This window comes from Thermoascus crustaceus (assembly GCF_041956765.1).
Source record: "Thermoascus crustaceus strain CBS 181.67 unplaced genomic scaffold VTN00scaffold_11, whole genome shotgun sequence".
In the NCBI taxonomy this organism is placed as follows: Eukaryota; Fungi; Ascomycota; class Eurotiomycetes; order Eurotiales; family Thermoascaceae; genus Thermoascus; species Thermoascus crustaceus.
The window spans coordinates 173,940-197,569 of NW_027192537.1; the positions used below are offsets into that span (position 1 = coordinate 173,940).

At 51.1% G+C, this 23,630-nt stretch overlaps 8 protein-coding genes across 8 annotated transcripts; 5 read left to right on the forward strand and 3 right to left on the reverse strand.

The window, feature by feature from the left end:
• Positions 1-270: 270 nt before the first annotated feature.
• Positions 271-1,726, forward strand: VTN00DRAFT_2815 (uncharacterized protein; the record flags this gene model as incomplete). Its single annotated transcript, XM_069429067.1, has 4 exons — positions 271-426; positions 497-582; positions 639-1,086; positions 1,142-1,726. 4 exons carry the CDS (start codon positions 271-273, stop codon positions 1,724-1,726), a joined length of 1,275 nt encoding a protein of 424 aa, XP_069283231.1.
• An 835-nt stretch (positions 1,727-2,561) lies between these two features.
• Positions 2,562-4,201, forward strand: VTN00DRAFT_2816 (uncharacterized protein; the record flags this gene model as incomplete). Its single annotated transcript, XM_069429068.1, has 3 exons — positions 2,562-2,732; positions 3,059-3,400; positions 3,494-4,201. 3 exons carry the CDS (start codon positions 2,562-2,564, stop codon positions 4,199-4,201), a joined length of 1,221 nt encoding a protein of 406 aa, XP_069283232.1.
• A 348-nt stretch (positions 4,202-4,549) lies between these two features.
• Positions 4,550-5,298, reverse strand: VTN00DRAFT_2817 (uncharacterized protein; the record flags this gene model as incomplete). Its single annotated transcript, XM_069429069.1, has 3 exons — positions 4,550-4,703; positions 4,817-5,061; positions 5,170-5,298. The coding sequence occupies 3 exons, from the start codon at positions 5,296-5,298 to the stop codon at positions 4,550-4,552; spliced, it is 528 nt and encodes a 175-aa protein (XP_069283233.1).
• Positions 5,299-6,648: 1,350 nt separating this feature from the next.
• On the forward strand, positions 6,649-11,200 carry VTN00DRAFT_2818 (uncharacterized protein; the record flags this gene model as incomplete). Its single annotated transcript, XM_069429070.1, has 2 exons — positions 6,649-9,908; positions 10,240-11,200. 2 exons carry the CDS (start codon positions 6,649-6,651, stop codon positions 11,198-11,200), a joined length of 4,221 nt encoding a protein of 1,406 aa, XP_069283234.1.
• Positions 11,201-12,029: 829 nt separating this feature from the next.
• On the reverse strand, positions 12,030-13,431 carry VTN00DRAFT_2819 (uncharacterized protein; the record flags this gene model as incomplete). The annotated part of the gene is made up of 5 exons (XM_069429071.1): positions 12,030-12,519; positions 12,595-12,737; positions 12,799-13,020; positions 13,087-13,191; positions 13,249-13,431. The coding sequence occupies 5 exons, from the start codon at positions 13,429-13,431 to the stop codon at positions 12,030-12,032; spliced, it is 1,143 nt and encodes a 380-aa protein (XP_069283235.1).
• A 1,349-nt stretch (positions 13,432-14,780) lies between these two features.
• Positions 14,781-16,794, forward strand: VTN00DRAFT_2820 (uncharacterized protein; the record flags this gene model as incomplete). Its single annotated transcript, XM_069429073.1, has 8 exons — positions 14,781-14,933; positions 15,008-15,078; positions 15,135-15,185; positions 15,244-15,306; positions 15,356-15,819; positions 15,884-15,907; positions 15,970-16,295; positions 16,360-16,794. 8 exons carry the CDS (start codon positions 14,781-14,783, stop codon positions 16,792-16,794), a joined length of 1,587 nt encoding a protein of 528 aa, XP_069283236.1.
• Positions 16,795-18,085: 1,291 nt separating this feature from the next.
• VTN00DRAFT_2821 (uncharacterized protein) lies at positions 18,086-18,454 on the reverse strand (the record flags this gene model as incomplete). Its single annotated transcript, XM_069429074.1, has 1 exon — positions 18,086-18,454. One exon carries the CDS (start codon positions 18,452-18,454, stop codon positions 18,086-18,088), a length of 369 nt encoding a protein of 122 aa, XP_069283237.1.
• A 445-nt stretch (positions 18,455-18,899) lies between these two features.
• VTN00DRAFT_2822 (uncharacterized protein) lies at positions 18,900-22,808 on the forward strand (the record flags this gene model as incomplete). The annotated part of the gene is made up of 1 exon (XM_069429075.1): positions 18,900-22,808. One exon carries the CDS (start codon positions 18,900-18,902, stop codon positions 22,806-22,808), a length of 3,909 nt encoding a protein of 1,302 aa, XP_069283238.1.
• Positions 22,809-23,630: the final 822 nt, after the last annotated feature.

Sequence of the window (23,630 nt, forward strand, 5' to 3'; positions counted from 1 at the left end):
TTGTTCTTGTCACGGTCGCCCGGTGAATCGGTGTCTGACTTTCGGTGACGGATCCACGTTGAGTAGAGGCCGCGATTGCGATTGATAATACGAGTGCCCTCTTGTCACACGTTTCTTCTGGATCCAAGACTCGAGTTCCTTGTGCCTTCGATAGACTTGAGATCGATCATATTTCCCCTTCGCGATCTCTGGTTTACTGTTAACACTTCTTTGATCTTTTATATCTGCGGTGACAGGTTCACGTTCGTGTGACGTGCAGACGGTTGGAAGATGACTGGCCCCTCCAATCCTTCTCTGCAACCTCTAGTGGACGGCAACTCGATCGAGACACCGCCACGAATCCCATCGCCAGAACACAGATTTGGGACGTTGGCTGTCCATTCTGGAGCACACCATGACCCATCCACTGGAGCTGTCATTGCGCCCGTGAGTACCTCTTACTGGTCCCTGGGTGGCTGATTGCTCAATGACGAAGCTTATATGTTAACGTACCCAGATATCACTCTCGACTACATACGCACAGACGGATGTCGGGAAACCAGTCGGACTTTACGAGTATACCCGGAGCGCGAATCCAAATCGGTTGGTAAAATCACATTCTAAATGACAATGGAATTGATCGCTGATCTGTTCATCAGAGATAACTTCGAAGAGGCGGTAGCAGCGCTCGAGCATGCCCGGTACGCGCTCGCCTTCTCCTCCGGCTCCGCAACCACAGCCACCATCCTCCAATCGCTTGCCTCTGGATCGCATGTTGTCTCTGTTTCAGACGTCTACGGCGGGACACACAGGTACTTCACCAAGGTCGCTTCGGCACATGGCGTCCAGGTCACTTTCACCCCGTGCATCGAGCTCCATGTGGAAAATCTGATCAGACCAAACGAAACCAAGTTGATATGGATCGAGAGCCCATCGAACCCGACCCTGGGACTGGTCGATATCAGGAAAGTCGCGACGGTCGCGCACCAGCATGGGATCAAGGTTGTAGTGGACAACACCTTCCTGAGCCCGTATATCCAAAACCCGCTGGACCATGGCGCAGATATTGTCGTCCACTCTGTCACGAAATATATCAATGGCCATTCCGTACGTCGTGGACGCTCATACAACTTCTTATGAACAATACGCTAACTATGTCCAGGACGTCCTGATGGGTGTCGCAGCCTTCAATTGCGATGAGCTCAAGGAGCGCCTCAGCTTCCTTCAGAATGCCATCGGCGCCGTACCCTCCCCGTTCGACTGCTGGCTCGCCCATCGTGGCCTGAAGACGCTGCATCTGCGCGCCCGCGAGGCGACGAAGAATGCTACCACTGTTGCACAAACCCTTGAAGAATCCCCTCTCGTCATATCGGTTAATTATCCGGGACTTAAATCGCACCCTCAGCGCGAAATCGCAATCAAGCAGCACCGCGACGGCATGGGCGGTGGGATGCTCAGCTTCCGCATCAAGGGCGGCAAGGAAGCCGCGGAACGGTTCTGCCGGAGCACCCGCATCTTCACGCTCGCCGAGAGCCTGGGCGGCGTCGAGAGTCTCGTCGAGGTGCCTTCTAGCATGACGCATGCGGGGATACCGAAGGAGCAGCGCGAGGCGGCTGGCGTGTTCGACGACCTGGTCCGCATGAGCTGCGGAATCGAGGACACAGAGGATCTCAAAGTGGATGTTCTTCAGGCTCTTGAGAAATCGGCCAAGCCTGATGATGCCGCAGCGATCACGAATGGTGCATGATGATGTTTCAGCCTTTTTGCGTTTTACGGCGGAGTTTGACGGATTAAACCAGGCCTTCAGTGGGACGAAAGTGGTACTGAGCTTTATGGATTTTTTTATTTTCTATTTTTATCTGTACTGTAGATACTGTCTGTCTGTTAGACGGTTCGTCGGCCAGTCGATGTGATGATTGCGAGATAATTCGGGGAAAGAGATGATGATGGCTTTGAACCCATAGGTCAGAATGAACGATTAGTAAAGCAGGAAGCTAGATGGTATCGGCATAGATCTCTTTTCCATTTCAACAATTAACTTGATCAGCATTTTAATTCATAATGTGTAACAATTTTGCTCAGCCATTTGTTCATGTATGGGAGTTGTACTGTAGATTGTAAATTTTACTGATTCCGGTCTGCTTAGTCATCACTATGTGTGTGCCCTCGAACTCCAGGCACAGATTTTTGGATCGAAAGTTATCCCGAACGCGAGGATCTAGAACCAAGGCGGGGACAGGTGATCATAGGTTCCCTCATACAATCTTATTGATTGAGTTTCTGGAATTTTTTTTTCTTTTTTTATCGGAAGTTTGATTTTCATTTTTTTATACATATGCGAACCCGCGGTTGAATTCTAGACTTCGGATTCGCCTTTTGTACAGTACCTACCTACTTCCTGGACGGTCACAATCGGTGTGATCATATTTCTCTGAGAGATACCGTTGTTTCTATGAGTCTCTTTTTCTTCCCCATTTCTCGCGTTCTATAGGTATATACCTGCCTAAATTGGTGGAGGGAACGAAGAGAGACGTTCATCCGACCGTCTGCAAGAAAAGAAAAGGAAGAAAAAAGGGGGGGAAATGACATCCACATTCAGTTTCGGTTTCTCGGGCGATGATATCGATGTGGATGAGTCGGAGATCAACGATGTTGTGGAGTCGACGCAGACGCAGGGTGTGAGTGCCCAGCAAGAGTCCGCGTCTGCTTTGCCGGAATTGGTGCGGCCGGAGAGGCATGATGTTGAGGAGTGGGTAGGTTTGTTTACTTTTCTCTCTCTCTTTTTCTTTTTTTATGTATTTGTTGATTTTATTTATTTTTTGTTTGGTTTTGTCTTTTTTTGTATCGTATGATGGTTTTTCTGTTTGCAAGTTGGGTTTCTTTTTTCTTTTTGCTGGCATTGCTCTACGTTTGCGGGATGTTTGAACAAAGAAAAGGGATTGGGTATAATATATCATTGATTAAGATGATGAGATGAGTTTTTCAACATCCTATGATTCGTATTTATCTGCTGCTTTCACCTGTCGAAACGAACCCAGTTATTATTAATTTGTACTCGCTCTCTAACCAACCTCACCAGATAAAAACCCTCCCCTCGCAAATATCATACAACAAACTCTCCATCCCCTCCTCACCACCACCACAGGATGGCACGAGCGCCAGCACGACCATCATCACCCTCGGCCGCCGGGAAGTCTTCGACATCCGCACGCAGCTGATGGCCGAGGACGAGAACGACAGCGAGGAGCTGATCTCGGGCCTGGAGAAGGGTGATATCAAGCCCAACTTCTACGAGGGAGGGTTCAAGACGTGGGAATGTGCGATTGATCTGGCCAAGTTGGTGGTGTCCGAGGAGGAACGGGCTGACGTCTTGGGTCTGGGAAATGATGCCGGCGAAAGCCATGATGTGCATGTCATAGAGGTGGGTTGTACTGGTTGACCCTTCTGAGAATCTGAGAGGGTTCTTTTGTGTGATATGATCATTGACCGTGCTGATTTATCTTTGTGCGAACAGCTCGGCGCAGGGACCGCGATGCCATCTCTGGCTCTCTTCGCGCAGCTCCTGTCTCGTCCGGTGTCGACGACACCGTCTCGGAGGAGATATCACTTTACCTTTGCGGACTACAACTCTATCGTGCTGCGTCTGGTCACCCTCCCAAATATTCTCCTGACGTGGAAATTCAACGCACGCCCGAGCCAAGCAGCTGGGATCTCGGAAGGGTCCGTGAGCGAGGAGGCGCAGGGACAGAACCGGAGCCAGAGCCAGGGCCAAGAAGAGGACGAAGGGGAACTAGACATCGACCGGCAGCTCCTGGAATCGTTCAAAGCGGATCTCGAGCGACGAGACATCTCGATCGGGTTCGTCTCCGGAGCGTGGTCTCGGCCGTTCGTGGACTTTGTCCTGCAGTCGCGGGATCCTATCAATTCCGATAAGGGATGCAAGGCCTTGATTCTGGCCAGTGAGACTATCTACTCGCCTTCATCGCTGAAGGCGTTCTCGGAGACGCTATTGGCATTGCTCCGTGCGACAGCAGGTAGGAGCAGCAGAGCGTTGGTGGCCGCTAAGAGGGTATATTTCGGGGTCGGAGGTGGCGTGGATGAATTCCTTGCGATTTTGCGCGAGATGGCTGGTGAGAAAGTGGACGTGCGCCAGAAAATGGAGGTCAAAACCGAGGGGGTTGGACGAGTGGTCCTGGAGATTCGAGCGACTGGGGAACAGTAGGTGAACAACACAATCAACACTTGTATATTCTTTGAAAGTACCGTCTAGGGGTATACGGAATGAAAGTCATGAAAGAAAGCGACCGCTCTCATCAACCGGTGAAACCTCCCCTGAAACCAGACGCTTCTGTGAGCCTACAACAATTTTCCCCATGCAGCTACCGACGCGTCTAGACACGTGCTATTGGAGAACACTAAAACGACTCATTCGAGTAGTGAGACAGCGCGTGGAACGGTAGACCTTTAAGAAATGCTTGAAACCTCTGCCGCTGTGTATGTACAGGACACCTCTTCCCCACCCCGCACGTTCATCGTTGAACCAGCAACTCGCAGGAAATTGGCGACTACTCTAATTGTAGATGGAGACAACCTTGCCATCCTGCATCCGGGCGACACGGGCTTCTTCAATCTCCCTGTTCTTGCGCTCATAGTGGGCGGCGACGGCGGAGAGGTCCGCTGAGGACCCAGCGGCCACATTGTACGGGGAACCCGTGTTGAAGACCCTATGAGAAAGCACCATAGTCAATCTCCATCCTGTTCTTTGTGGATCATAAAAAAAGTTGTTTGCCGCGCGCAACTGGCACTGGCGGCCAAGGTAAATAAATCATCAACATACTCGGGGTGCCTCAGCTCGATGTACTCCCTGGGGCCCTGGGCCTGGAACAAGTGACGGTCATGAGCCGCCTTCTCCATTGCCACAGTTCGGATCGCATTTCTCTGTTCGAACAGCTTTTCCGACGGAGTCCACTTGTTGATCAGGCTGGAGATCCAGGACTGGGAGCCTGATTCCTCGGTGGACTTGTGCAGGCGGTACAGGACGAAACCCGCGGTCAGAGTGAAGACTGAGACATAGAAGCCGGGCTGCGTAATGCAGGAACATAGAACAGTATCAGTATCAAATATCGTACGTTGAGGGTTGACACCCCTTTGTTGCCCAATTAGGCAATTCGGAGAGAGGGGGTAACTTACTCCGTAGGACTCGCTCACGGGGGCAGTATGGTGATGGTCTGCATGAGCAGCATGTGAGTCGAAGCGACTAGGCTGCTGACGGCGCAGCAGCTGCCGCACAGGAGCCACCGATCGCCTTGCGAGAAACATGGTGGGCGTGGACAATTGGCGATGTGAGAGAGAGAGGGATGTCGGATGGTGGAGGTCGTCCGGGGTCCGGGGGGAGGCGGTCGGGGTAAAATCACGTGATAATATTGATCGGGCCTAGGGCAGCAGTGCCTGGACGACGTTCGCTTTGACTTTTCCGCTAATGCTGATCCAATCTCCACTCTCCCCAAGAAGAAAAAAAACAAAAACTCCACCGTTCTGATAATCGGTGAACACTGTTGTTTAGTGTCTTGATGTGTGTCGATTAAATTGCGCGGCAGCATGAAGCTATACGCACCCCTGCGTGCTGAGATGGCTCCAATCCGGCCCGGACCGCGCGCTCTGGGGCCGCCCGTGAACTCGGATCCTTTGTGGGTTTCCGCCTATTTGCTCTCCGGCCCCAAGGCTTCCCCATCCGAGCCTCGTCAATTGGGCTCTCCAGAACGCGCTTCATGCACTCAATCGATATCGTTTGGACAACAAAGAAACATGTCATAGCAATCAAGCTGCACGACACTGGTAAACTGCATAATGCTGGTGTCGCCACCCCACCATGCGTTCTCCTACAATCTATTGCTAATCTAAGGAGCTCCTGGGGCAGCCAGGCAGCGCCGCAGCGAGCAACCGATGATGCCCAATGAACTATGAAATATTCGCCCCTTTAGCTTTGTCTTTGCGCCTGAGTTGAATTCTGGCCTGCATTTTTTTGGCCGCATACTGCCTGAGTTTCGCCATGTTATCCGTCAATTCCACCGTGGGAAGACGCAGGCAGACCTGCTGGTTTGCTCTTCTGAGGTTCCTGCCTCATCGAGCGACCATGCGTCTGCGTAAAAAGTACGCATTGCTCTGGGAATTACAGGGTCGCCTCAGGTTTCCGGGAATGGGATATCAGCTGGCCCTTCCCTCCTGCCAGCCTCTTTTGTCTGGCTCTCCGTCTACAGCAGTCTGGCCTATCTTTCACGAGTTGACGTCTTATGCTGCCTGAATTGTCTACCTGCCTTTAGACTCCTGAGCTCCCCTGCTTCTGTCTCCGTGTACTCCATTTATTCGCGGCCTCTCTTCGGAGCATTGAGACCAAGAACCACTCCGAACTCATCCCCCGCCTTCGTTCCAGTCATCTGTCAATCAAGTGTCCCTCGTTTCCTCTGGCGTTTGTGATCCAGCCAGGTCGACGCCCTATGACAGCTTGTTGTCGCATGGAATGCTTGCAAGTGCCCTATTGAAAGGACGGATACCTGACTGTTCACTCTTTGCGCCTTGCTGTGACACCATAGTACTCTGCTCATTGGAAACACGTTTGCAAATACTAGGTAGTACTATCTGCACGACAGTGTTCCATATCTTTCCATCACAATGCCACCAAAAAAGAACAACAAGTCGAAGAAGAAGGCAGCAAAGAACACAAATGAACCAAAGACTCCTGCACCCCTAGGTCCACAACCACAAGAGCCACAACCGCCAGAGCAAAAAGTTCCTGTTGAGCCTGCATCACCGGTCGACGACTCGAGAACTCCAGCACCGCCCATCACCGTTGAGAGCTTAAACGAGGACCGCTCTCCGCCTCAGAACCCATCCAAACTGGATTCCCCTCAGCAGCCATTTGTGGAGAGTGAAGCGAAAAACACTGAAGATGCCCCACCAGCGACCTATTTACCCCGAGAAGAGACACCTCCTGAGCCCCCAAATGAAGCTTCGCTAGAACCTCGAGCAGGTTCACCATCGGAGCCTCAGGAAGCAACACCAACAGAATCTCAAGAGACCGTGCCAGCAGAGGCTCAAGAAGCCGCACCGCCTGAGGTTAAAGAGAGTGCACCACCGGAATCTGAAGAAGTCGCACAGCATGAATCTCAGGAAACAGTAGCACCCGAATCCCAAGAGCGAACTGTAGAAGAGACGCCAGAGCCCCAGGGGGAAGCTCTTCAACAAAACGCCGAAGCGTCACAAGAGCTCCCTGCGGAGGCAGTATCAAAGCCTCAAGGAGTGCCTCAGGAAACCCCTGAGCCAGTGCCAACTGAGCCTCAGGAACAAGCACCCCAAGAGACCGCTGAATTAGCACAAGAGCATCGTCCGACAGAAGCGCCTCAAGAGACTGCGCAACCAACACCAGAGGTGCCTAAGGAAGAGCCTCCCCAAGGTATTTCTGAACCAGCACCAGAGCAGCCTCAGGCAGAAGTTCCTCAAGAGACTGCTAAGCCAGCACCAGCAGAGCCCCAGGAAGGAGCACCTCAAGAGATTACTCGACAAGCGCCCGAAGAGCCCAAAGAAGATGCATCTCAAAAGATCTCCGAATCAGCATCAGTAGAGTCTCAGAAAGAAGCTCCCCAAGAGACCTTCGAGCCAGCGGCAGCAGAGCCGGAGGAAGAAGCACCTAAGAAGACACCTGAACAAACGCTACAAGAGCCCCAGGAACAAAAAACTGAAGAAGCGCCTCAAAAAATCTCTGAACCAGCACCGGCAGAGCCTCAGGGAGAGGTGCCTCAAGAGACCCCCAAACCAGTACCAACGAAAACTCAGGAAGAAGCACCAGCAGAACCGCGTGAAGTACATCACGAGATCTCTGAGGAAACATCGCCAGCGCCTCCTGTGCAAGCACCACGAAAGGCTCCCGAAGAGCTGCTGTCAGAACTCCAAAAGGAAGCGTCTCCAGCACCACGCGTGACCAACGGCACATCTGTCGGTAATCGTTCTAACGGGGTGTATTCGAATGGACTGCATAAGAACATCAACGTCGAGGACACAAATAGGGTGTCAACCACTGCTGCTCCGAACCCCTGGAGATCAGCATACCCTACGCACTCAGCCTATATACCTCTGACATCACCTCCCTTGGTTGAACCTCCGATGGCAACCAGTCCGGCCCTACAGCCTCGTCCCTCTTACCCTAGCTCGCCGACGTGTGCTGCATACTCACAACATCAGGGCAAGGTTAGCAGCCCATTTGTGCACACCTACATGCCGGGCTTTGGGAGCGTAACAGCCCCAGATGTCACAATAGCAACTCCAGCGAGCGTAGATCCGTTGACACTTCCAAGTTTTGCGACTGCCCTTCGCTCTCCTGCCATGTCGGCTAGTACTCATTACAGGCCGTATCACCAACGTGTGGGAAGCACAGCGTCCTCCGGTCGGAGTTTTGGTTCTTCATACTTTGGCTCACCCTACCAGCCTGTGAGAGAGCCGTCGTTGAAAAGCAGTGGCGGATTGTTCGATCAAAATGGGGCTCTTAACCTGGGCCACGATGAACATGAGCCTCTCCAGCTCCTAACGCGAATTTCAAATGTCATCCCCGATCTTAATCGACTGCTACACGCCCACAGAGAGACGCGAGACAAGCTATCCGTACGAGAAGCGGAGATCAAACAGATGGAATCTGAGCACGAGCAAGCTTTGATGCATAAGGATTTCTATATTGAAGCATTACAAGCCCAGATCAGGAAAGTTGCCAATGAAAATGCCGAGGAATGTTCGAGGTGGAAAAAGAACGTCAACGAACTTAAGTCGGAAATCAAAAACCTTCAAGGGAAGAACAGAGATCTCGACAATACCTTGGCCGCTTCCCAGAAAACCAATAGCGAGCTTTCGCAGTCTAGGACACAACTCGAGGAGGAGATTGATAAGTTGCACAGCAGCATTCAGGATGCGAAAATCGCACATGAAAAGGAGCTGGAGAAGAAGGAATGCGAAAAAGCTGCTCTTGCAGCGCAGGAGCGCGAGCTTACTGAGCTGTTCGAACGGGTCAGGAGTGAAGACGAGAGAGCAGCGGCTGAAACCTTGGAGGCTCGCGAGAGAGAGCTTCTAGATGACTTTGAGCAGCAGAAACGTACGCTGCGGGCCGAGAATGAAAACGCCCTGAACGAGAAGCAATCGGAGCTCGACTCGAAGGCGAAGGATCTGGAAGCCACTCAGAAGGAACTCCACGATACAAATGTCCGCCTTGATACTACCACGGCTGACCTCGACTCCAAAAAGGCTGGGCTCGCCTCGATCCAGACAGAACTCGTTTCCACCAAAGCAGACCTCGACTCGACTAAGACAGACCTTGATTCCACTAAAGCAGATCTTGACTCTACGAAGGCTGATCTCAACTCGACCAAGTCAGACCTCGATTCTACCAGGGCGCAGCTCAACTCCACAAAAGCTGATCTTGACTCGACCAAGACAGAACTCAGTTCTACCAAGACAGAGCTCGATACCACCAAAGCTGATCTTGAGTTGACACAGAATGCGCTGGAAAACAAAGAAAAAGAGCTAGAAGAGGCTCGCCAAATGCATGCAGAGGAACTTGATAGCCTTCGGAACGCTCACAAGGAGGAGCTCGCTGCCAAGCAAAAAGAGTCGGACGAGAAGATAGCAGCCTTGGAGGCCGATTGCAGCGAGAAGGAACGGAATTGGGCCGATAACCGCGCGAATCTCGAAAACCAACTCTTGCTGAAAACAGAAGGACTCACCAATTTCGAGAAGGAGAAAGAGGCTCAGGGGAAACGAATTCAGGGCGTATTTGACGAAATGCGCTCGACTATGGAGAGTATGGATAAAGATCGTGAGAGACTCAAAAAGACATTGCACAGTCTGGGAGAGGTGACCGATCTGAAAAATACCAAAGGCGACACATTCTTGTAAGTTGTCTGGAACGATTAAGAGCCTATTACTGGCCGTCTTTCACGATGTTTACGAATTTCCTTTATTTACCGCTTATATTTGTATTACTATTTTTTACGACATTTATTGTTACCTGCCATATTTGTATTCTAATTCCATTTTATCCACGGGACTCCTCTGTGTAAGAGTTTTTGTCTTTTTGACTCATTTCTGAGGATATCATGATTTTTGCCGCTATATACTCGGCGGATTTACACTCGTTCATGGTTTTCCAATAAAGCATACATCCATGTCGATAAAGAGACAGTGAAAGTACATCTTCTGATTTAATTTCTTTTGAAATTCTAGTTTGGACTGCTTCGCTCAGTTATCACGTCTTATCGTCGACCTGTCAAAGGAATACTTTGCATATCTCCCAATTGACCCGCCGAAGGATGTCCTGGCAAAGATACCTGCGGAAATTCCTCCATTCTTGGACAATACTCCAGCATCGCACGAGCTGCGCTCGGCCTATGTACAGCACGTCGTCTCAAAAACACTGACGTACCGCGTATTCCAACCGTTCATATTCACTCTGGGCAAACGATATGACAAGGCAGATACCTTCTTCCAGATGCTCTCGCTAGATATCCGACGCAAATCTATCAGGCGCGAGGCAATTTGGAGACAGCTAACGCTGAAGGCTGCATATACAACTTCAGATGCCAGGCAATCAATAAATGTCGTTGCGGCAGTGGTTGTTGACGAGATTATCGAGCAAATTAGACACTTTGCCGATCCAAAGCAGTTGGACGCTTTGTTGACAGGAGTCAGGAAGATTGTCAAGCTGGCTGCTGAAACGTGGAGGCACGCACGCGTCGAGCGGGAGCTAATACTCGCGATGCTTCCCGCACCCGCAGCTGAGGATGTCTCTAACAAGGAATGGGAGGAGTATCCATCTGAAAGAGAACCATCACCTAGCCGGAGAGGTGACCATGGGCGTCATGTTATACTCCGGATCTTCCCACGGATCTTCCGAGAAGCTGCCCACGAAGATTTTGTGGACGACAAAGACAAGCGTAACCCGTGCGTATACAGTCCTGGAACTGTCCTGTATTCAGATTCGCCGGTAATCCTTGCTCGAGTGGATGAAATTGCTGGCAAGGGCTCAGATTCACCAGTTGTCGGATCTCGCGCCAGCTCAAGGGGCTCGATTTACTCGAATGGGGTGCCATCCCCCAGAAAGTGCAAAGACACGCAGCCCCAGGCTGGGCCAGATTGGAAAGACATCCGGACACAGGAAACTGAAGAGAGTGCTATTATCGTCTGAAATCCGCTGTCACACCGAAAGAATGACAAATTGTGCTTATAAGATGAGCGTGCCCAAGTCACCGCTGGATGGGCAGCCTTCCCGTGCCTGTGTGCATACTGCTCAGGGCCCAATTGAGGAGCTGAGAAAGCTGCATAGGAGATGTGGCAGTTGCATTTTGAAACCTTATACTTGAGGAACGCGATTCGAAATCGAAGACTAACGAGCCACGCGGAATAACAAAACTTTGAACTTATGACTGATTTGTTGAGACTTCGCAGTGATAATATTATGCATGTTAATATCTTCCAATTTCGGCATTGTCAGTTGTCCTTCTTATCGCTTCCGTCTTGATGCATTCCCATTCCGAATGTGTATTCTATGCTTGTGGAGTACTTGTATGATTGTATGATAGCATGGTGTTTACATTGCGGATGAGTGTATCGGGTTAGGACATGGGCAGAATGACTTGACTGTATCTCTTCTCATTTTCACTTTTGGTTGTTTATGACTGATAAATGTGCCTGCATGTACATTCGTTTCTTGACGAATTTTCTTCGTTCTAGTTTCCTAATATTTCGGAATTAGTATTTTTCATTCTACTTTCGGCAGGATCTAGATTATGACTTGACGACGGGCAAGTCCCAGTGTGTATATGTTACTCTACTCTTATGGATTTATCGGACACCTATGTTGTAATTTTTAATTCGTTTCAAATAACAGTGGCAATCCCGTATTTGTCCATTATTAATAACAGACAAACAAGTAGAGAAGCCTGTGGAGATACATGTATGGTTGTGTGTTCTATGAGAGTTGCTCCACATTGTGATGCCCTACATAGAAATTCATCCTACCGTGGAGTTCCAGGATAATGTCTCATTTCGATATTCTCATGTTCCACAGCCCATTCGCGCGTCTCTCGGATGATCATCCGCTGAGACTCATGGCTGTCGATTGAATCTATCGAGTCGGGTCGCTCATTAACGACGGTGGCAGTGGCATTGGCAACGCAGGTCTGATGTTGATGAAAGTCGGTCCGGAATGCAGGCGATATCGTCGTCGAAGGCACTGGGTTCGATGATCTGTTCGACGACGAGCCTTCTTTGCCGGTATTGTCCGATTGTCTGAGGTGACTATTCCTGTTCCCCTTCGTCCCCAGTCCCCATCCCGTGTTGAACGCGATCACGAAGGGCTTCATGCAAGGGATCGTTGCCGCCATCAGGCTGTACTGCAGGAGGACTTCTGTGCTGATACTCGCGTCTACGCCGTTTAGCGGCGGGTCCGGACTTTGTAAGGCGCTCTTTAGGTAGATGACCCGTGCGATGGCGGCGATGATGACTCTGATAGAAAAGGAAAGGGGGGTTAGATGGTGTGGTGATGGTGATGGACGTCTCAAAGAATGATGGTACGCTTACGGCACTCGGCTTCCGAATGCAATGAGGACGACCACTTTACCCTTCCAGCGCATGTGGAGGCCCCAGATGAGGTAGACATATACGGACAATAAGCCGATTTCGGTGACGACGTCGAAGGCGGTGATGAGTTGCCATCGGAGGAGCTATCGCGCTGGATCAGCGAGAGACCCTCTTGTCTATATAGACACGCAGGGCTATACTCACCACATTCTTGCATTGTCCGTCTAGCAGCCACGGGTGGTTGAGTCCGCACTTCAAACCGATCGCAAGCAGTGAGGCAAACCCCCACAGTGATATGATGGTCAAGACCCCATCGCAGAGCCTCATGTATCTCTTCTCACGGCCCAGTCGCCTCAGGAGAAAGGCGACGGAAGCCTTGGCGGCGGTATGTGCGATAACGAAGAGGATGTCGGCTGCATAGATCGCCTATTTACTTCTGTTAGCGACGACTACTACCTTTAGAAGAAGATCGGGTAAAAAGTGGGTTTGAACCTTTTCTGCTTTTGATATCCTGACTGGATCCAGCAATGTCTTTGATTTTCCAAATCCATGTGAAACTGAGTCCATGACCGCGCCGACATGGCATATGCCTAATGCCTGAGATTTTCGAGTCAGAGGGCAAAAATGGATATATAGCGCAATCGGACTCCCTACCGTTCCTACTCCCGCAGCCAGATCATCCAGACCGAATGGACCGTTGATTGCCCAACGGGTATACAGGCGTGTGAGGAAACAGAGCACCATCCATGACATCAAAAGCGTGGTGACGATGACAACCAGGCCACTTCTGTCCGTTGGGGTCAGGATGTATGCGCGGTGGCCTTCGTCGTAAGACATTGTCTGAAAGAAAATCTCCGATGAGGAGATTTCAGCCTGTAGGTGTTTAGACTCTCCCGATATGAAGTTTGGGAGGTTTACATCTCGAATGGCGAGGATCTGGATCGTTCAGAAGAAGGCTGCGCATTGTTGGACGTTTGAAACCCAGCCGTCTCCTCGATCAGCATCGGATATCTTCGTAAAGGATGTGTTATAACAGGAGGTATGTATAAGTATGATGACAACCCCATCCGGGGCCATCCTGGAGCGCCATACCCGGATAAGAGCTGACGATCGAACGTGGGGCGCGGTGAACGCACAATTGCCGCTGGACGCTGCGAGGACAGGGATCGTCGGCGCATCCGTGCCCATATCGATGTTCATTCTCGCGGGGTTGATGGTCTCGACCGCCGACGCTCGCATCCCTGCATCCAGATGCTCGGACGGCGCGAGACGACGACCTCCCTGTCCAACGATGTCAACCTGCAGCACACTCTCTTGCAGCGGCGATCTCTTCGACTGGCCTCTTACGCTGACGCTATCGTCTTCTCACCTACTGAAGCACCCAGTACGCTTCGAGCGGGGCTATCGAATACCCACTACGACGCAGGCTTCTGCTCTTTCGCCCTTAGTAGCTTACGATAATGAGATAATTCTTCTGATATAGCTTCTTTTTTTGGCCCGGAGCTTTGACCGGACGATATGCAGCACTATACCGCACGCCCATCGCCCCCTCTTTCCATTCGCCAGCATTGTCCTCGTGGCACTCGATTGCGCTCGAGCTTGACGAAAGCGTGTTGATCTCTGCAGGGAGAGACCGGTGCTCGTGATAGACCGGCGAACTTTTTGAGCGCACGTTAGCTGCAGCTATTACTCAGGATGTCGCAATCATCTTCCGAGGCAGTTCTGGTTGTCGGCCACCGATAGGTATCTAAGTGGCTAGACCGACTGTGCTGACTTTTTCAAAGGTTACCTATTTGGTAGCTTGTGCACGGAGACTCGGTACAATATGCTTGCTTTGCATACCGTCTGTCCATGGTCGTGTAGGACACGGCTCCTAATGCGTCTCACTTGGCGCCGTAACTAGTGCACACACCTCTGGGTCCTATGTCCGGTGAAAAGAGGATGGGCCATTCGACGGAAATTCTGTCTCGTCGGGGAGAAAGACAGCTCCTTGTTATGTACTGTAGTAGCGGCGTTTCCATCTTGTTCCCCGCATCTTCTTTCCCCATTCGCATGAGATTTGACGTGCGGACACCTGCAACTTCGAGTGTACGGTACTTATACTCAACGCGGAGTCCCTCCAGATCTCACGGGTCAATGTCTTAATTTCTCTGCAACTGTTCGTTTAACCTCAGTCAGTCAGCAAGATGGCTGTCCAGTCTGCACCGGAGAAAGCGCTAGAGACTGTGGGGCCTCCTTCTGCGGTGGAAGAGGGCGAAGATGCCAGGGTCCGGAAGAAAAAAGGAACTCTTCAGGATAGACAGGATATGTGGAGGATTGGGAGGGAGCAGGAATTGAACGTGAGTTTCACTTCGCTGCCTTTAGAGAGAGGCGCATGATGTATATCCATTTACTGACGACGTTCTCGGGATAGCGAAATTTTCGATTCCTTTCCGTGCTTGGTTTTACTGCGGTCCTCATGTGCACTTGGGAAGCTGTGATGTTGTATGTGTCCATGTCTGAGTCTTTTTTCTATTAAATCTCTCTAAGAGTTTCTTCAGTGGAAGCCAGTATGGCTTGCTCGATGGCGGTGCGGCTGGAATGATCTACACGTAGGTGCTCAGCGCCCCTTAATATTCATCCAAATATTCCGTTCATTTCGCCATGTAGGTATATAGGAGCAATAGTTGGATTTAGTGCCGTGATATTATCGATGGCGGAGATGGCCTCAATGTGAGTTGATGTTTCCATTGTGTCGGAACTTCTTCTGACTCTGGCACAGGGCACCAACCTCCGGTGGACAATATCACTGGGTTTCCGAGTTTGCGCCGCCAAGCTGTCAGAAGTTCCTGAGCTACATCACTGGCTGGGTCTGTGTGCTGGGGTGGCATACGGGTATAGCAGGTTGCTCCTACACCGTGGCAAATATGCTGATCGGCATCCTGGCTATCAACTATCCCGACAGCTATGTTCCCCAGGGATGGCATGGTACCCTCTTTGTCATGGCTGTGGCTTCAGTGGCTTTTATTTTCAATACATTTCTGGCCCAGAAGCTGCCGCTCATTGAAGGGATCATCTTGATCGTTCACTGTTTTGGATTCTTTGCCATCCTCATCCCTTTGTGGGTACTGGCTCCGACTAGTCCACCGTCGAAGGTTTTTGGTTCGATTGAGGATAGAGGAGGATGGGGTAACAATGGGTTGGCTTGTCTTGTCGGTCTGGTAGCCCCTATCTATGCTCTAATCGGTGTGTCCTCCTCGACTGTTCGTCTTTATCTCGTTAGATATGAGTAAATTTCTAACCATCGTAGGGCCTGACTCCGCCGTTCATATGGGTATGCTGAGCAAATATCCTTAGTGACAATTCCGTGCTAATATCGCAATTTTCAACTTACAGCCGAAGAGATCAAGGATGCATCACGAGTCCTACCTTTGGGGATGGTCTGGACACTTATTCTCAATGGCACTACGGGCTTCGTCATGCTCATAACGTACGCCTTCTGTCTCGGTGACATCGACAAACTCCTCGAGATCGAAACGGGGTTCCCGTTCATCCAGGTGTTTTTGAACGCAACGAACTCCGTCGGGGCGGCAACCGGCATGACGGTCATCATCATGATCCTTCAGTTCTGCGCTGCGATCAGCAATGTAGCGACGACGTCTCGACAGCTATACGCCTTTGCCCGTGACAACGGTCTACCGTTTTCATCTTTCCTGGCGCATGTAAGAAGCGAAGGACTTCTCCTTTAGTGAGCTACGGTCTTTGCTAATGGATTTACCCGTACAGGTCAACCCTCGCTACACCGTCCCCTTGAACGCCCTCTGCACCAGCCTCGTCATCGTGTGCCTCCTCTCCCTCATCAACATCGGCTCCGCGGTTGCCTTCAATGCCATCATGTCCCTGGGCGTCGCCGCCCTCCTCTCCTCCTACATCATATCGACCTGCTGCCTCCGCCTGAAGCGGTGGCGGGGCGAGCCGCTGCCGCCCGCGCGCTGGAGCCTGGGCCGCTGGTCCGCCGCCGTCGAGACGTTCGCGATTCTGTTCCTCCTGGTCGTGTACGTGTTCAGCTTTTTCCCGCTGACGAGGCGGGTGGATGCCGAGACGATGAACTGGAGTGTTGTCATCTTCAGCGGGGTGGTTCTGTTTGCGTTGTCGTATTATTTTCTGTATGCGAGGAAGGTGTATAGTGGGCCTGTAACGAGGGTGAAGCAGTTGATGTAATATGATCACTCTGATCTGAGAGAGTCAAAGGGATAGGAGTAAATGCGGTTTTTTACTGATAGGCAAGTGTGTATATAAGAAGGACCTCATCAACCATAATTATAATTTGGGATTAGTGCCCTCTCTCTGCGCATGTCTATAGCAAATACATAGTAAGCTCCATGTCGTCGTAGTCGGCTTTGGTTCGCGCCATCGCTGTAGACCTTTTGATCTTTTGGCCGTTGGACAGTGGCACAGTGCTGTACAGTACAAAGGAGTTGTACTCGATAACTTAACAGAAAGGAAGAAAATTGGTCAGTAGTATATTCAAGTCACAAGGGTTTAAAAGTGTTGTCAAATCGCTTGAGGATAGATATTACTTGCTGCATTGCCGTATCATACCTACCTAGTCAAGTTAAGTATGTGGATTTTTTAAGATCAAACCAAACAAAACTAAAACATAGATGTGAAAGGTCTTACGAAATGATGCACCAACAGCAAAGCAGGCAACAGCAGCCGGACATGTCAACTTGAGAAGTAGAAGTAGGTGTATGTAGCAGCACAGCCACATGTTGGTGGCCTTAGATGATGCCAAGCCCCGTCCGGATGCTCCAAAAGGCAAACCACTGAAGAAACGATACCATGCATGGGGAAAGAAAGAAAGGAGACCAGGCAACAACACAAACACGCCAGGCACGAACGATCCTTGACTCGTGAAAGAAACGAAATCAGCCCTGCCGGTTAATGCGAGTAATGTGATCGGAGTCTCTTGTTGATACGAGTCCAATTGCATATGAGGAGTTCCAGCGGACATACCTCGTGTTTTTTTTTAACCCTGCGCCACAGAGGCTTGGATTAGGTAGGTACTACGGTACGTTGGGTTAGGTGGGTAGTACAAAATGTCAGTGTGGAGAGAGGAGGATTGCTGTGTTGAGTGCCGATTGCGAGGGTTTGGTTCTGGAAGGTAAGGTATGCCTGATGGACGGTTGCTGGGGTTTAGTGATTTCCGATAGTCGCAGAGAAGGGAAGGAGAATTATTAGGCGGGGTTGTGTGTGTTGGAGACTACGAGGATACCTCAACAAAACTTCATAGAGAGAGGAAGGTGAGCATCCAAGGAATAATCCTGGTTTGTACAATTTAAGGGTCTTGGCCAGGCGCTTTCTGCCTTGCAGAGTCGGGCGTTACACCACCAGAGGCGCTTTCCAGCCACAGCTGCCTCCCCAACAAACCCAGTGTAAGCATGAGTGATGCGTTCCGATAGAAAGAAAGAAGATGGATGATTGTCTTGCTGACATGCCCGAGGGTCTCCCTCTAAGCGCCCCTGAAGCTCCCCGCCAGACCAGGCCAGACCCTGAGCGCACGATGTCTCCATCGTCTCCATGACCAGCCCATCACGTTGCTCGCCCTGGCGAAGCCTCGCGGGACCCGAGTCCGCCTGGAGACCTTAAGGCTGAAATGAGCCCCAGGCTGAAATGAGCCCCAGGCTGACTCCATGTCTTCTCCACTGCGCTGCGCTGTGCTGCTCTCACTGGGCGACGATGCGCCCGACGTGATCCTCATCTTATCAGCCGCATCGTCGGAGCGCCAGCCGGTCGACTCGTCGAGGGGCAGGTCCCCTGCACGAGACGTATCCTTCTCCAACTCACAAGGGCCAGACTGACTTGTCTTCCTTTCCACCATTCGGTCTCACAGACTTGCGATGCAGAATTGCATACCGTCTTGATTGCTCCGTGCGACTAGTCTTGCTCTCCCTTATCTCAACCCTTCATCAGCCGCGCGCTCCCCTCTGGCAGCTCATCCTCGCCCTCCATCTACCGCGGGGATTTGCTGAACCCTGCTTCTGACCGTTGGAACGGCTATCAAGCCACAACGTCTTCCAACTACCTGCTTACCCTTTACTAGCAATCTTGAAATCTTCGTGTTGTCTTCTATTTCCTTCCTACCCTGCATCGAAATAGTATCGCTGACCGGAGTTCTCTCGGGATGCTCACGCTTCTGTACTGACAACTCCATCAGCAGTTGCTGCGTTCCGCCGTGCAGTACGGTCGGTGTGCGAGTCTGAGGCATCACCCACCAAAGCAAACCACCCCCGGTATATACTTATTACTTCCGACTCTGAGGAAAAATGCAAGCCGCGGCTGTCCCAACGCCCGACTCCGCGCAGTACCAATCTCTAAATCACGCTGCTTTCAAGGATCAAAGTTTCGAAGACCCTTACCTTTCTGCTCCGTCGGACCCCGAAGAGCATTCTTTCAAGACTACTGCTATCGGCTTGAAGTCAACAAGTCCTAGTTCGGCGGATCGTGGCCTCCAGTCACCTTCAAATATCCGCCCGGATGGCGGTTGGATGGGTGAATCAGACCACTCTCATCTCGATCCTGATTCTCCTCGTGGCCACACCCTTGCTCCCTCCACATCCTCCTACCAGGATTTCCTCAGCCCCTATAGCGATCTCAGCGTCCATACATCCCCCAGCGCCGATGGTTCTTTCTTCTTCGATGCTGTAGAGACATCAGAACTCGACAACGAACGTCCTAGCTCCGCCATTCACCAGAGGCTCGAGAGTATTTCGCTAAAGGAGAGGCATGAATCTCTCGGAGATGTCACACGCTCTTTGCAAGACACGTCAATAACGTCGTCACATTTACTCAGTCCTCAACTCACAAATAACCCGAGCCCGTCCTCCGACTTTACAAATTCTCGATCATCTGATAAAGGCGTTGAGACACAGTTGACAACCCAGGAGAGCCGGTGGACTAGGGCTGATACGCCTGCTCACCTCCACGGTAATATGTCAATACAGACTTCCGGTCCCGGGAGCGACAACCTCAGCGTCAATACTGGTCTGGAGTCAGGACGATCTACGAGTCCCATCGTTAAAGTCTCAACCTATAGTCGTGGTGACTCGCCCGCGGGAGATGCCGCATTTCTGAGACACGCCCGACCAGCAAGCCAGCCGTCTACTCATCTTTCGCCCGACGGTGATGATGAATATGAATCATCTGATGATCGGGAAGACAAAAACAGTACCGTTTCGATTCCTCCCGCTGTGCGGGCGGACGATGGGTCCTGGATTCGGAATCCCACAAGTGGTCAGGCAGGTATTGAGCCTACGTCAAGGGAGGATATATATGTCCCGAGTCCTGAGCAGTTAGAAGAGGAGCGAAAGCTTGCTGAAAAGAATGCGGACATCCATACTTGGTCCGCTTCAGTTAGTGCAGCCAACAGTGAGGCAGGTGACGATCTGCCCCCGATCCAAACAGGGAATAGGCGCAGAGCAAGGAGTGTTGGAGACCCGTCGCTTCGAGGAGATTATTTCAGCTTCGAACCTGGGAAACCATATTTCGACGATTCGAATATCCCGGGACCTGGGGTTCTGATTCACGAAGACAGTGACTGGGACGATGGGGACTCGGTAGATGGTTCAGGATCTATAGAAGGTAGATCTGAGTCTCCTACAGGAGACGCCAATCCTACGTGGTGGGTTGAACCTACCGAGAATCTTTCAGCTCTTGAGCCGTCAGAAACGGAAAATGAAGAACCATCGCCCGGGCAATTCTTCCGGCCCCTTCCTTGGCGGGACCCCCCTCGGTGCCCTTTCATCCAATATTCGAAGACGCAACCAGACAATTCTAATGCAGCCATTATGAAATTTTTGCAGCGGGCCAAGAGTATCGATAATGCATCTCGTTCTGCAACGTGGGGTACCCGAAGGTTAAGTGAATCTGAAGTCAACAGCATTATTGGGTCTGACGGCTCGTTCAAAAACATGTCCATCAGTGACAATAAAGAGAAAAAGCACGAAAGACGGAGCAGCCTCATAAGACTTTTGTCCAAGAGAAGCAGCAACAATTTGAAGCGAAAGATGTCCGATCTAAGTCAGCGACGGTCGAGTTCAGACTCAGTCGACAAGGATAACGACAAAGACAAAGACAGAAAGAAAGACAACCGTCCGAATGCGAAGCCTACACATCAGCGTAAACTGAGTATCGGCAGGCCAAAGTCGTCACCTCTGAACACAAGCAGTGCCATTATGACAATCACAGGCCAGATAGCTGCCGTCGGTAGAGGAGGTCCTGTCCGAGCGGCGCCCCCGAACCCGGCTGTAATTCCATCAAGTGCTCCATCCAAAGGCTGTAGCAGGATCAAGAGTGAAGTCCCGAAGGGTTCCAACCCTAGTCTTTTCGGCTTGACGACATATCACGGTGGACCACAAGTCTCTAGCGCCACTTCTCCGCTCCTGAGACCCCCAAGCGAGGATGTTGTCTCGAAAGGACAGGAGGAGGATGACGATGATGACGAGGATGAGGATGAGGATGATAAAGCTACGGACGAAAAGGGTGTGGTGATGGAGTTTCCAGCTCTGTTACAACCGCCTATACCCACATTGGAGGGCTTCAAGAATCAAGTCACCCAGCTCAACCCACGGCTTCATCCCGCTTTGGTTCACCGTTTCGCTCATGAACAGATCCGTCGATACAGGAAGCTAGTTGAATGTAAGGCCAACCACGTCCGTGCCGTTAGCCAACACAAGTGCGGTGCTGGCAAGCATTGCTTTGCCCAGGGCGGTGAGGCAACTTTGCTGCCTCCTCGGACCAGTCCGCGGGATCCGGACGCTACCTACGCTCTGTTCCAGATACCTGGAAACGAAGACAGCGACGATGAGTCCAGTGCATTCGGAGAAGGTGCGGTCACGGCAGCTCAATTCCCTCCAGGGGTACCCATGCCCCCTGTTAAGCGGTTGCCAGCTGAATTCGAGTGCATTTTGTGCTTCAAAGTCAAGAAGTTCCAAAAGCCATCCGACTGGACAAAGCATGTCCATGAGGATGTCCTGCCATTCACCTGTACCTTCCCCCAGTGCACGGAGCCCAAGTCGTTCAAGCGCAAGGCCGACTGGGTTAGGCATGAAAATGAGCGGCATCGCCAACTGGAGTGGTGGACTTGCAATATCCCAGACTGTCGTCATACCTGCTACCGCAAGGATAACTTTGTTCAGCATCTTGTGAGGGAGCATAAGATGCCCGAGCCTAAAGTCAAGAAAATGAAGGGAAAGACTTCAGGGAAGAGCGCGCTTAGCCTAAACCCGGGCAACGCCGAGACGTGGGAGCAATATCAACACGAACAGGATGTTGAGCTAGTGTGGAAGTTGGTTGAAGAGTGCCGCCACGGTACCCACAAGCAGCCCAAGGACGAACCGTGTCGATTCTGTGGCAATGTCTGCAGCAGCTGGAAAAAGCTCACGGTCCATCTGGCAAAGCATATGGAGCAGATTTCCATGCCTGTGCTGGATCTTGTGAAAAAGAGGCAGGTCTCCGCCGATACGGTGATCAGCCCAGTCGAGCAAGCAAGCACCGCGCAATACCAGACGAGCACGCTTGCTCCAGCGAACCCAGAACCAGCATCGAATGCCTCTTTGACTGTGCCGCCACATTCAAGCAGCATCAAAATTGAGCAGGGGACGGCAACCGGCGTCTTACACGTACCCTCCCACAATGACAGTTCTCAGAACAACGAAGGCTTTGCGGTTTCTCATGTGCCTGCATGTCCCAACAATCTGCTAGTCCCGGATGGCTTGACTGGATATAACCAAGCTAACTTGACCAATTCTTACGACGATATCTCTCACTATCCACAAACGTCCTCTGCCATGGCAGGTCAAGCTGCTTTCCAAGCCATTCAATCTCGGTACATGCCTGTTCATCAGAATTCGGTTACTTATCCCCCACCTTACAACGCGTTTCCCAGGCAGCGGGCATGGAACCAGGACAACGGGACACTAGCGCCAGCCTCGTTCGGCTTGAGCATCTCCACACTGGGGTTGGACTCTCTATACGATCCGCAGCCGCAGCTGTACGCATCCCCTACGGCGGACATCCCGTGTGCTTTTCAGGACGGCGTTGCGCAGGAGATGCCGTATCCTGCATCGGGCGGCATGGGATATCCAGCGGCGACCCCTGGCCAGGGAAATCCGGGAACTTCCGATGGAGGGTTTATCCCAGGTACGGGACCGACCTATCATTTTCAGCAGCAGTAACAGGCAGGGAAGACGGAATGTTCCATTCATTCTTTTAGTGTAAAGCAAGATACCCGGTCGGAGTTTTGGAGGTGCAGATTTACCCGATTGGAAATTGAGTTGCGGTAACTTGGACAGATCATATTTTCTTTTTGAGATATGTGCTCTAGACTACGAATCTACGATATAATGGGTGTTTTTCTCTTTTGCTTCTCTACTACCTGCATACCCAATTGCTCTCGGACATATATATGAAAAATATCATCCCTATCCATGTTCCCTTTCTCAGCTTTTATTTTTTTTTGCTTATTTTTATCTTTGGTTTATTATGTCTGTGTGATGAAACTACCTGTTAAGCCTTAGATACCTAGCTAGCAATGCGGATTTTCCGATCGACGCTGATACTGTGGTACTCTACATTTCAAGGCACAGCATTTCCGCATGTTTAAGCGCATGAATGTCTTTGGCCGTGTAACCAAAGTCTTATCTGTGCCACGCACGAGGACGCTTTCCCTTCTCTGGCGGCTTGAAAGCAAGGTGGTGAAGCCTTGTGGATGGAGTATATCAAGCAGATCCAATGGGAGGCGGGCAGGACTGGGTGAAGCGGGTGAAGAGCAGCTAGCGCGGGTGAAATCTGCGCCCCGCCGGTCCGAAAGGAGCGTCTCGCACGGCCCGGGAGGCATCGAGGCAACCATCCCGTTATCAGTTTGTACGGCGCGGCAGATCTGAAGACGCGGTACAGTTCTTTTTTTTGTTTTTTTTTTTTTTTTTTTTTTATTTTTTTTTTTCATTCTTCTTTTTCCTTCCTGTTATGTAGGAGTACACTGGGATCGTGGTCCATAG